We start from the raw sequence: 11,948 nt of genomic DNA, 5'->3' as shown, positions 1-11,948 counted from the left end.
TACAAAAACTTCCCATATTGCCTTTACCCAGACTCACCAACTTTTAAGATTTTTCTCCTACACACACACACACACACACACACACACACACACACCACACACACAGAGAGCACACAATTAGTCTTTTTCTTTTTCATCTTTTTTGTCTTTTCTAGGGCCACACCCTTGGCATAAGGAGGTTCCCAGGCTAGGGGTCTAATCTGAGATGTAGCCACCGGCCTACGCCACAGCCACAGCAACTCGGGATCCGAGTAGCATCTGCAACCTACACCACAGCTCACGGCAACGCTGGATCCTTAACCCACTGAGCAAGGCCAGGGATTGAACCCGCAACCTCCTGGTTCCTAGTCAGGTTTATTTCCGCTGCACCACTACGGGAACTCCCGCATATTGCTTTAAATTCCTGCAAGTGAGAAAGGTTAGTTATGAAGTCAGGACGATGTCATGGTTCCTGGTTGGATTCGTTAACCACTGAGCCACGACAGAAACTCCACAATTAGTCTTTTTCCGAACCGTTTGACTATAAGCTTCAGTCCTGATTCTCTGTTACCCCTGAGTACTCCAGAGTGCATTTCCCTAAACAGGGGCCTCCTAAGAAGTCAGGAAGTCAGCACTGGTGCAGCAATACTGTTCAAAGAACTTATTCAAGTTTCAATTTTGTCAATAGTCCTGAAAATGTATTTTTTAGTTTTCAGGTCTAGGATTCTTCCTACATTGCATTTAGTTGTAGTGTCTCTTCGGCCTCCTTCAATCTGGAACAATTCCTCAATCGTTCTGTCTGTCACATCCGGAGAGTTTAAAAGAATACAGGCCTCAAGTTTTGCAGGCTGGTCCTCAGCTGGCCTCCATCCTATGTTTCCTCATGCCCAGACTCAGGCAGGCATTCCTGACTTCGATTTTCTCATTATGTCAGTCTGTCCCATCCCTGTGATGTCAACCTTGATTATCTGCTCACATAGATGTCTTCACTATAAAGCTACTGTTTTTCTTTTTAACTGTTGGAAAATCTTCCAGGATGCTAAAATCCTGTTCCTTGTTGAAATTTTACCCATTCTATTCTCCATTGACAACCCCAGCCTGAACCACTATCAGACTGTAAGTGATTTTCTGTTTTTTCATTTATTTGTGTTTTGTCTTTTGTCTTTTCAGGGCTGCACCCACGTTACGTGAAAATTCCCAGGCTAGGGGTTGAATCTGAGCTGTAGCTGCCAGCCCACACCACAGCCACAGCAATGCTGGATCCAAGCCGCATCTGCAACCTACACCACAGCTCACAGCAATGCCGGATCGTTAACCCACTGAGCAAGACCAAGGATCAAAACTGCATCCTCATGGATACTAGTTGGATTTGTTTCCGATGAGCCACAACAGGAACTCCCAGATCTTCATTCTTTTTTTTTTTTTTTTTTCTTGTCTTTTTGCCTTTTCCGGCCGCTTCTGGAGCATATGGAGGTTCCCGGCTAGGGGTCTAATCGGAGCTGTAGCCGCTGGCCTACGCCAGAGCCACAACAACTCGGGATCCGAGTCGCATCTGTGACCTACACCACAGCTCAAGGCAACGCTGGATCCTTAACTCACTGAGCAAGGCCAGGGATCGAACCCACAGCCTCATGGTTCCTAGTCGGATTCGTTAACCACTGCGCCACGACAGGAACTCCCAGATCTTCATTCTTAACCACAGTCATTTGGTTCAGGGATGGTCACCTAGGTGGACCATTTAACCATCTTTGCCTGGGAATTGTTAACTTGAGACCAGAGACCATCACCCTCAGCCTGTTTGCTGGTGAGGCTGAAAATATGACCTTGAGAGCTCTCAGTGGCCTTGTCTCCAGCCATGCAGAGGAAGCTGATCTGACAGCATGAAACTGCTGTGGGGAGAGAAGCTGAGCTGGGGATGGGGGCAGAGGAGGGATTCTGGCAATCCCTGAGGCCCACTGGACCACTACCCTTGTCACAGTCTGCTCATATCAACAGTACAATCCTCTCTTCTGTCTACCAGCTTAGTTGGTAACCAAGGGATATCTGACTTATGCATCTCAAAGGGCTTGTTGTGAGGACCAATGCCTGGCACACTCTGTAGGGCACTCAGCAAATATTGGTTGATGGCTCTTACATTTAAACTCCAAAGGCTGAATGAGTAGAGGTTGGGGCAATTCTCAATTCTAGTAAGTAACTTTCCTTTGAGCATCATAAAGGAAAACACATGAAGACAAAAGGAGGGATTCCTCCAGCCCCATCACAAACACTCACATCCCTCCAATCCTAACCCAGTTCTACTGCCTAGAGGTTCCTATAGCTGTCCTAAAAGACTACTAGTGTCTCTTTCAAGAAGTCTCACTCCTTCAGAATCCTTCCCCCTTCTGCTCTACAACACCTGAGACTGGGTCTGGTGGTCCTGAATTGTGCCCCTGGTCTAAGCTGAGTGAGAAGTGCTCTGCCACAGGCCCTATAGAGGGCACGAGTGCTTGTCCTGTTGGGTGGGAGGGATGGAGACTGGGGAATGAGCCTCCTTCAGACTCAATTTCTTGGGAGATAATAATAGTCTAAACATATTTAAGGATAAGCTTAAATGTGTTCAGTTCTCAAGGTCAACCCTTGAAATCAGTGGTTCTCCATTATTGTGTCAAGAACTTGAATTCCTTCCTGTCTTGGGTACCATGAGTGACATTGGTCAAATCAGTGACATTAGTCTTCAAGGGCTGCTCTCTTTCTGAAGGATTCTACTTCATTATTTTCATTCTCAGTTTCATTCTGATTGAGGAAGTTCAGAGGTGGGAGATTTTCCCAATTCCTTTCCTCACACGGATAGAAAAGAGATGGCTAGCATTCTTGCATCTATTTCTGCAATTTATCTGCATATTGTTTAAAATATATTTTCTTGGGATTAGAGACATCTTTAGTTCTACTTAGGTAATTCTAAGGTGGTGGCCTTTCTCATCAGTAATTTCTAAATAGTTCTAAATAATTTCTAAATAATTCTAAATAATTCTAAATAATTTCTAAATAATTCTTTGGTGAGGAAAAGTGGTGTACTGAAAGAACGTGCTCAGTCTTTCATAAGGCTGAAGCAATTTAGCCCTGGCCAGGTTAAGTGTCCATAACCCAGTATACCAAGTTCTGTCCCTATCTGAACAGATTTCCCCTAGAGAAGGGTGTTTGTTTCAACCTCCAACCTAAGCAGTTTATTGTAGTTCTTCCAGTCAAATGCAGAACTATGGTAATGATAGGGCCTGACTTTTTCATTTTACTTCCTTTTTGTCTTTTGTCTTTTTAGGGCTGCAGCCGTGGCATACGGAGATTCCCAGACTAGGGGTCCAATGGAAACTCTAGCTGCCGGCCTACGCCACAGCCAAAGGAAATCAGAGCCTCGACTGCAACCTACACCACAGCTCAAGGCAAAGCCAGATCTTAACCCACTCAGCCAGGCCAGGGATCGAATCCCCAACGTCATGGTTACTAGTTGGGTTCATTAACCACTGAGTGACGTCGGGAACTCTGACTTTTTAATTTTATTGGCATTCTAGTACTTCCTCAAAACATGCATCAGAACTGCCCGCGTGCAGAACAAAAATGCATATTCCTGGGCCAGCTCCAGACACGCGGCACCGGAATCTCCGGGCGCGATAGCGCAGAACTCGTATTTCACAAGTCCCAGGTAACAGTTCTTCAGCCCTGGGACCCGTCTTTGTCCTGCACCGCCGCCCGGCCTGCGCTGGGCTAGCCGCCTCGCTGTCAGGCGCTGGCTCACGCTGCTCACTTCCATCGTGTTGTGTCTTCTTTGTTGCTTCCCTCAGTGTTATTAGAGTTCAACTCCTACTAAGGTTTCAGCCTCGCTGCCCCGCGCAACCCTCAGGACAAGGTCCAGGAGGCCCAATGCCCACGACGGCGGCCACCAGCTGCTCGGGCCGGGCCGGGATGGCCCCCCACGGGTACCGCGCACTGAGCGTGCGCGCCTCCGCCGCGGCCGGAAATGACGGCACCTGTCGTTGGGGGCGCTCCGCCCCTTCCGCCTCCATGCCCCGCCCAGGCCTCGCCCCTCTGCTCTCCCCGACCCTCCCCCTCCCCTCTGTCGCCCGCTTTCTGTCAGCCTCTCTCCCTCTCCCTCTTCCCCTCTCTCCTTCCTCTAGCTTCCTCTCTCGCACCTGAGCACAAACACCTGCCCGGGCCCGGCTCCGCTCCCTCCTCCCTCCTCCCCCTCCCTTTTTCCCCGCCCCGGCCGGAAGGCTCCGGCCTCGGCCACAGGAGCTTCGCGGCTGCGTCACCGCCGCCCCCTCAGACAAGATGGACACCGCCGAGGAAGGTAAGTCGGCGGCGCCCGCGCCCTTTCTCCCGCGCCCGGGTTCGGGCTGGGCCCGCGCCCAGTCTGCGGCGCTCCAGGCGGGCCGCGGGGCCCGGGCGGCGCTGGGGGCACCTCGGCTCGGGGCGGAGGCGCGCGGTGACAGCGGGGGACCGGCGCCCGGGCCGTTTGCCCGCCGAGCAGCCCGGCGCGAGGGGCGGCGGGGACAGAAGGTGACCCCTCGGCGCCCCCCGCCGTTTCCCGCCCGCGCGCGTGGAGGGCAGGGCCCCTGCCCGGGCCGGGGGGCGTCGGGGCTGCGGTGGCCGCGGCCGGTGAGACTCCCCACCCCTCCGTCCCGCCAGCCCCGGGGGACGACGCTGTCGTCGCCGCTCAGAGTCTGGGGGCGTTTTCCACACCCTTCCCCCACTCGGTTTTGTCTTTCTTTATATCGTTTTGCCCGTAGCTCTGCGGGCCCGACCCTTTCACGGCAGAACTTCTTTGTTGACTCAAACTTAGCGAAAAATACCCCGCCAGGTGACGGCTGAGTGGAATCAACTGACCCCTATTTAAAAACCTTATCCTCTGCTTGCGAGTCCCGAATTATTTGTTTACTAAACGGGGACGAGGCAGGCCCAACGGGGTTATTCGCAGAAGGGGTGCTCTGTAGAATTCCTTTGTTTCAGTGTGATTTATTTTGTGCTTAATCCCTGACACCAATAAGCCGAGTTTTGTGCGTGTGTTGCTTGGTTGAGTGTGTGTGTGTTTTGGATGTGGCTGTTTTGGATCAAGCTGACTCTTGTAAACTGAATACATACGTGGATACATAACTGAACAGTTGTGACTATTGAAATGCATTTGCTTATCCGCTGACGGTAATTAGGTTGTTTTTTAAGCAGTTTTATCTTTTTAGAGTCTATCGAATAATTTTACTGAGTCCATAGAGGAAATTACTCTCCTGATGCTTGATGTGTAGGATGTCAGTGAAGATAAGATACCTTTCTGCTTCGGGTATATTATGTAGCTGTCTGATAAGCACCTTTCAACCGTATGGATTTTGGTGATTTTAAATGAGGATCTTTGAGGACTGTTGTGGCGTGCAATAATGAGTGACAGGAAGTTTGATACTGTATGTGTAATGAGTGGAGACAATTTATTATTTTTTAAAGAAGTCTTAGTAAGAACTTCAAACTGTAGCCGCATGTTATACTTGAGTTTACAAAGCATATTTACATGCCTTCACATTTGATCTTAGTAAGAGCCCCGTGGAGTAGCGCGGGGGGTATTATAGATGCGGAAGTTCAGGCTGGCTGGCTTCTTTCTTTCTTCAACAGTGACAAGCCAGATCCTTAACCGCTGAGCTTCCTGGGAACTCCCAAGCTTAGTTATTTAAATAACTTGTCTAAGCTTCACATGCTAGTTAAGAGACAGATATGAACCTAGGCCTTCTCATTACAAATAGTTTTCATTATGTCTTAGTTTTTTTATTATATACAGTGAGTGAAGTAATAACCACCGGCGACTCCTTTGGAAAAAAACAGTCAAGTGACACTGCTGAGGAGGTTATTAGGAATTATCTTCTTTTGATAGATGATTCTTGTGTGTAAATTTCCGTCTCCATAGATTTCACATACTTCTGGATTCAGATTTTAATGACTCAATTTAGTAAGGCTTGTGTTTATTTACCACTTGATAATGTACTGGCATGTTTTCCTCCCATTCTTTAAGCCTGTGCACTTAGTGTTTGCATACTAAATGTGTGGTGTGATAGTGGTAATTCAGGAATTGTAGAATCTGAAAGTTTATGTGGAATCATGATGAAAGAAATATATTTTTTTTGTCTTTGACCACAGCATATGGAAGTTCACAGGCCAGGGGTCAAAGTGGTGCAACAGTAGCAACCTAAGCTGCTGCAGTGACAACACAGGGTCCTTAACCCGCTGAGCCACAGGGAACTCCTGAAAGAAATATTTTCTATGTGCTTCTAGTGCACTGTTTTTTTCCTTGTAAAGTTATAATAAGGGTGAGGTATAAATGATATTTACTGTCTTGAATGCTGTTCTTGAAATAACTAAAATTTACTGAGGACTTAATATAGGGCATGTACTTCACTAAATACTTCATAGACATCTCATTTAATTCTCGTAACACTTTTAGGTACACAGCATTCCCTTTTTTACAGATGGAAGAAAGTAAGGGTTAGTATGATTAAGTAACTTGCCCAAAGTCATGCAGGTAACATGTCAAAGGTGAGATTCAGACTCAGTTCTGTCAGACTCCGTGGTTAAATTAGATATTTGTAAGTGGATACCCAGTATCCGATGTTGAGATAATTATGTTTTTGTTGCTTCCTTTGTAAGAAGAATCATATATGTAATTTTTTTGTTTTGTTTTGTCTTTTTAGGGCCGCATCCACAGCATGTGGAGGTTCCCAGGCTAAGGGTCAAATCAGAGTTGTAGCTGCCGGCCTACACCACAGCCGCAACAATGCAGGATGCGACCTACACCACAGCCCATGGCAACACCGGATCCTTAACCCACATAGGGAGGCCAGGGATCAAACCTGTGTCCTCATGGATACTAGTCAGATTTGTTTCCACTGAGTCACCATGGGAACTCCCTCATATATATAATTCGACAAAGCTTTTTTTTGTGTGTTTTATGACACTTTTAGTCATAAAATGAATACGAGTTTTAATACTTCTCATGCCTAATTTTGCAAAGTTCCAAATTGGAAGTCTTGGAAGTTTTCAAAATTAATGTAAATTTAACTTGAAAAAACGCTGGAAGGAAAAGGAGGATTATAGAAGATTTCATGATTAAAAATGGGAAAAAGACACCAAAAAGCTTGGAAACGACTTCTGTTTGCTAAACGAGTTATTACAGTTTAACAAAGTAAAAAAATTTGCAGTTTTTTTATTTGATTGTAAATGAACCCCCCCCCCTTTTGGTAGGAGACTTGGAAAATATGGCTAAACATATATATAGAAAATAAAATTTTAAAAAGTTTCTTTAGGTGTTCCGTGGTGGCTCAGTGGGTTAAGAATCCAGTGTCATCACTGCTGTGGCTTGGTTTGATCCCTGGCTGGGGAATTTATGCATGCCTTGAATGCAACCACACAACACGCACACATCTTTAAATTCTATCACCCATTATTAAAAACACTGATGATGTTTTTACTTATCTATTTTTTAAATATATTAATCTAAGCAAGCAGATTAAAAGTGTTACCAAAATATCAACCTGCAGTTAGAGTGTTAACTCTTCCATCTCTTTTAAAAATAGAGTTTTGCATTCCTCGGGTGGTGCCATATATGATGTTATAACGCTCACAATGTTTCATATTTGTAGTAAACCATATTGAATTCTATTAGTTATTTGCCAGATGGATTTTTACCCTTCATATTAGGTGTTCCCTAGATACTAAAGATCTCTACAGTATTCTGTATATTAAATTTTATTTTTGTAAAACCAACAGGTTTATAATCCATTCTCACAGTACAGGCATACCTTGTTGTATTGAGCTTTGCAGATACTGATTTTTTTCTTTTTTCTTTTTTTACAAATTGGGAGTTTGTAGCAACCCTGCATGGAGCAAGTCTATAGGCATCATTTTTCCAAAAGTTTTTGCTCATTTCATGTCTCTGTGTCACATTTTGGGAATTCTCTCAATATTTCAAACTTTTTCATTATTATTTGTTATGGTGGTCTGTGATGTTGCTATTGTACTTGTTTTGGAGCACCATGAACTTCGCCCACAGACAGCAAACTTAATTGATCAGTGTGTATTCTTATTGCTCCACTAACCACTGTTTGTGTCTCCTCAGGGCCTTCCTGTTCCCTGAGACACAACAATATAAAAACTAGGCCATTTACTAACCCTATGATGGTCTCTAAGTGTTCAAGTGAAAGGAAGAGTCAGATGTCTCTCATTTTAAATCAGAAGCTAGAATTGATTGAGCTTAGTCAGGAGGGTTTGTTGAAATCTGAGATAGGCTGAAAGCTAGGCCTTTTGCGCCAATTAGCCAAGTTGTGAATGCAAAGGGAAAGTTTTGAAGAAAATTAAAAGTGGTACTCCATTGAACACACAGATGATAAAACGAGAAGTAGCCTTGTTGCTGATATGGAGAAAGTTTTAATGGTCTAGAGAGATCAGACTAACCACAATGTACCCTAAAGCCAGAACAAAACTCAACTGTCTTCAATTCTGTGAATGCTGAGAAAGTTGAGGAACCTGTAGAAGAAAAGTTCGAAGTTAGCAGAGGTTGGGTCATGAGCTTTGAGGAAAGAAATCTCTAACAACAAAGTGCAAAGTGAAGCCCCAAGTAAGTACTGGTTTAGAAGCTACAGCAAATTAACCAGAAGATCATTAATGAAGGTGGCTATACTAAACAACAGATTTTCAGTGTGGGTGAAACAGCCTTCTATTGAAAGGAGATGCCTACTAGGACTTCCGTACCTAGAGAGAAGTCAGTACCTGGCTTCAAAGCATCAGAGAACTGACCGACTTTTGTTGGGGATAGGCTGGTGACTTGAATTTGAAGCCATTGCTCTTTTACCATTCCAGAAGTCCTAGGGCTCTTAAGAATTATGCTAAATCTACTCTGCCTGTGCTCTGTAAATGGTACAACAAAGCTTGGATGAAGGCGTGTCTGTTTACGACATGGTTTACTGAGTGTTTTAAGCCCACTGCTGAGACCTACAGTTCAGGAAGAAAAAAAAAATTTATTTCAAAGTATTTCTATTCATTGATAATGTACCTGCTCACCTAAGAGCCCTGATGGAGATGTGCAGTGAAATTAATATTGTTTTCATGCTGCTAACACAACATACATTCTGTAGCCCATGGATCAAGACATTGACTTTAATTTTGACTTTCACGTCTTATTATTTAGGATACATTTCTTTTTTTTTTTTTTTTTTTGTCTTTTTGCTATTTCTTTGGGCCGCTCCCGCGGCATATGGAGGTTCCCAGGCTAGGGGTTGAATTGGAGCTGTAGCCACTGGCCTATGCCAGAGCCACAGCAACGCGGGATCCGAGCTGGCATCTGCGACCTACACCACAGCTCACGGCAACGCCGAATCGTTAACCCACTGAGCAAGGGCAGGGACCAAACCCGCAACCTCATGGTTCCTAGTCGGATTCGTTAACCACTGCGCCATGACGGGAACTCCAGGATACATTTCATAAAGCTATAGCTGCCATAGATAATGATTCCTCTGATGAATCTGGACTAAGTAAATTGAAGAAATTCTGGAAAGGATTTACTGTTCTAGTTGCCATTAAGAACATTTATGATTCATGGGAAGAGGTAAAGATATCAGCATTAACAGACGTTTAGAAGAAGTTGATTCCAGCCCTCTTGGATAACTCACTCTGAGGGGTTCAATACTTTAGTGGAGGAAGTAACTGCAGATGTGGTACAAATAGCAAGAAAACTACAGTAGTTAGAAGTGGAGCCTGAAGATGTGACCGAGTTCTGCAATCTCGTAATAAAACTTTAACAGACCAATGGGGAGTTCCTGTCGTGGCGCAGCGGAAACAAATCCGACTAGGAACCATGAGGTTGCGGGTTTAATCCCTCCCCTTGCTTAGTGGGTTAAGGATCCTGTGTTGCTGTGAGCTGTGGTGTAGGTCGCAGATGTGGCTTGGATCCGGCGTTGCTGTGTCTCTGGCATAGGCCAGAGGCTACAGCTCCAGTTAGACCCCTAGCCTGGGAACCTTCATATGCTACACGTGCAGCCCTAAAAAGACCCAAAAAAAAAAAAAAAAAACCCAAAAAACTTTAACAGACCAGGAGTTGTTGTTTTTTTTTTTTTCTCTTTTTGCTTTTTAGGGCTGCACTTGTGGCATATGGAAGTTTCTAGTAGGGGTCGAAACAGAGCTACAGCTGCCAGCCTACACCACAGCCACAGCAATGCAAGATCCGAGCTTTGTCTTTGACCTACACCACAGCTCACAGCAATGCCAGATCCTTAACCCACTGAGCAAGGCCAGGGATTGAACCTACATCCTCATGGATCCTAGTCAGTTTCATTGACTGCTGAGCCATGAAGGGAGCTCCCAGGAGTTGTTTTTTTTTGGATGAGCAAGGAAAGTGGTTTCATGAGGCAGAACCTGCTCCTGCTGAAGACACTGTGAAGGTTGTTGAAATGACAACAAAGCTTTTAGAATATTATGTAAACTTAATTGATAAAGCAGGCAGCATTTGAGAGGATTGACTTCAATTTTGAAAGAAGTTTTGTTAGGTAAACTGTTTTCTGTCATCAAATCTAAACTCTAGAGCTTGAGGGAGATCTTCCATATGCAGCTTCCTAATTTTATTGATTAGTAGTCTGATCCTGCAGTGCACTGAGATTTTTCAGTTACAAAAAAAAAATCTGTTCTTTGCTTAAGGATATACATTTTTAAAAACGAAAAGCACCACATTATTGGAATAGCTGTTACAAGTATTGATACATAAGAAACTCCCATTAAGGTATTAAACATTTTGTCATATTTCTACTGGGTGCTCTCATTTCAGCCCAGTGATACATAGAGAAGACTTTTTTCTTTTTCATTTTTCTAAGTTACTGCTCACTCTAGCAGAACACAGTGTAAAATTTTATCAGCTTTTTTTATGGACTGCCAAAGTAGTTCTTTGTGCTTTATGAGTTACATTCATTGGGAAGGGGTGAATCTGAAGTGTATCATAGTTGATCATGTTCTATATTTACTATAACAAATCCTCGAGATGACTTAGATTTGGAAGCAATGAGTTAAAAGGATGGGAAGTTGTCAGACCCAGACAGCTAGTTATTGTCTTCCACCTGGTCTGTCATCTCTGCTTCCAGTAATGTCTCCTTTATTCTTCTTATCACAGGTCAGCTTTCACTGCCTTGGCATACTTACAGCCAAGCATACATACACTTATTTCGCAAGTGTTCACTGAGCACCTGTTATGAGCCAGGCACTTTTATGCACTTATGCTAAACTGGTAGCAAAACAGGCAAAATCGCTTCTTTCATAGAGCCTGCATTCTTGATTTTGGCTTGGTAGCGGAGGAAGGGAGGAGAGAAAATAAACATATAATAATTTATTGCATAACTAGTTGGTTCTAAATACTGTGGAGACTAGTCAGTTGGGAGGAAATAAGGAGATAGATGAGAGAAGGATGGGATGAAGGAGGATTGACTACAAAGGGGCATGAGTTAGTTTTGGTGGTGATGGATATGTTCATTATTTTGGTTGTGGTAACAGTCTTAAGAGTGTCATGTTTACCAAGTGATATCCTTTAAGTAAGTACCTTTTATTGTATCTCAGTTATTCCTCAACACAGCTCTTTGAAAGAACCCATTATCTTTTACCCATGCATGTTTTTGGAATATCATGTATTGATCATTTAGTAGCTATTGGATCAAATTATGCAGATCTTCCAAATGTTGACACTTTTTCCTGTGTACTATAAAAGCTCACTTTCATTAGCATCACTTAACTCAAGAAGGCTTTAGGTATTGGGGAAGCTGTAATACTTAACTATGGTGGATACAAGTTTTCTGAAATCCTAATTTTTGCTTGAAAGTTTAATTTTTAATTTCAATACTTGGCAGCCAATATTGTCAGTTGCTTTCCTTGGTTCTTAGGCTTACCTCATTCTTTTGTGACACAATGTCTGCCAAATACCCAGATTTGTT

At 44.0% G+C, this 11,948-nt stretch overlaps 1 protein-coding gene across 2 annotated transcripts in view; it reads left to right on the top strand.

Moving 5' to 3' along the window:
• The window catches only part of MARCH6 (membrane associated ring-CH-type finger 6), an 84,576-nt gene continuing 76,672 nt past the window's right edge, over positions 4,045-11,948 (top strand). The window contains exon 1 of one of the 2 annotated variants that reach the window (XM_021076523.1): positions 4,045-4,300. In XM_021076523.1, coding sequence (XP_020932182.1) covers positions 4,282-4,300 — 19 coding nt within the window. In that variant the 5' untranslated portion in view covers positions 4,045-4,281. 2 annotated transcript variants of the gene reach the window in all.

This window comes from Sus scrofa, chromosome 16 (assembly GCF_000003025.6).
Source record: "Sus scrofa isolate TJ Tabasco breed Duroc chromosome 16, Sscrofa11.1, whole genome shotgun sequence".
Taxonomy (NCBI): domain Eukaryota; kingdom Metazoa; phylum Chordata; class Mammalia; order Artiodactyla; family Suidae; genus Sus; species Sus scrofa.
Note: the sequence above shows the minus strand (reverse complement) of the source record. Positions and strands in the feature narration are given on the sequence as shown.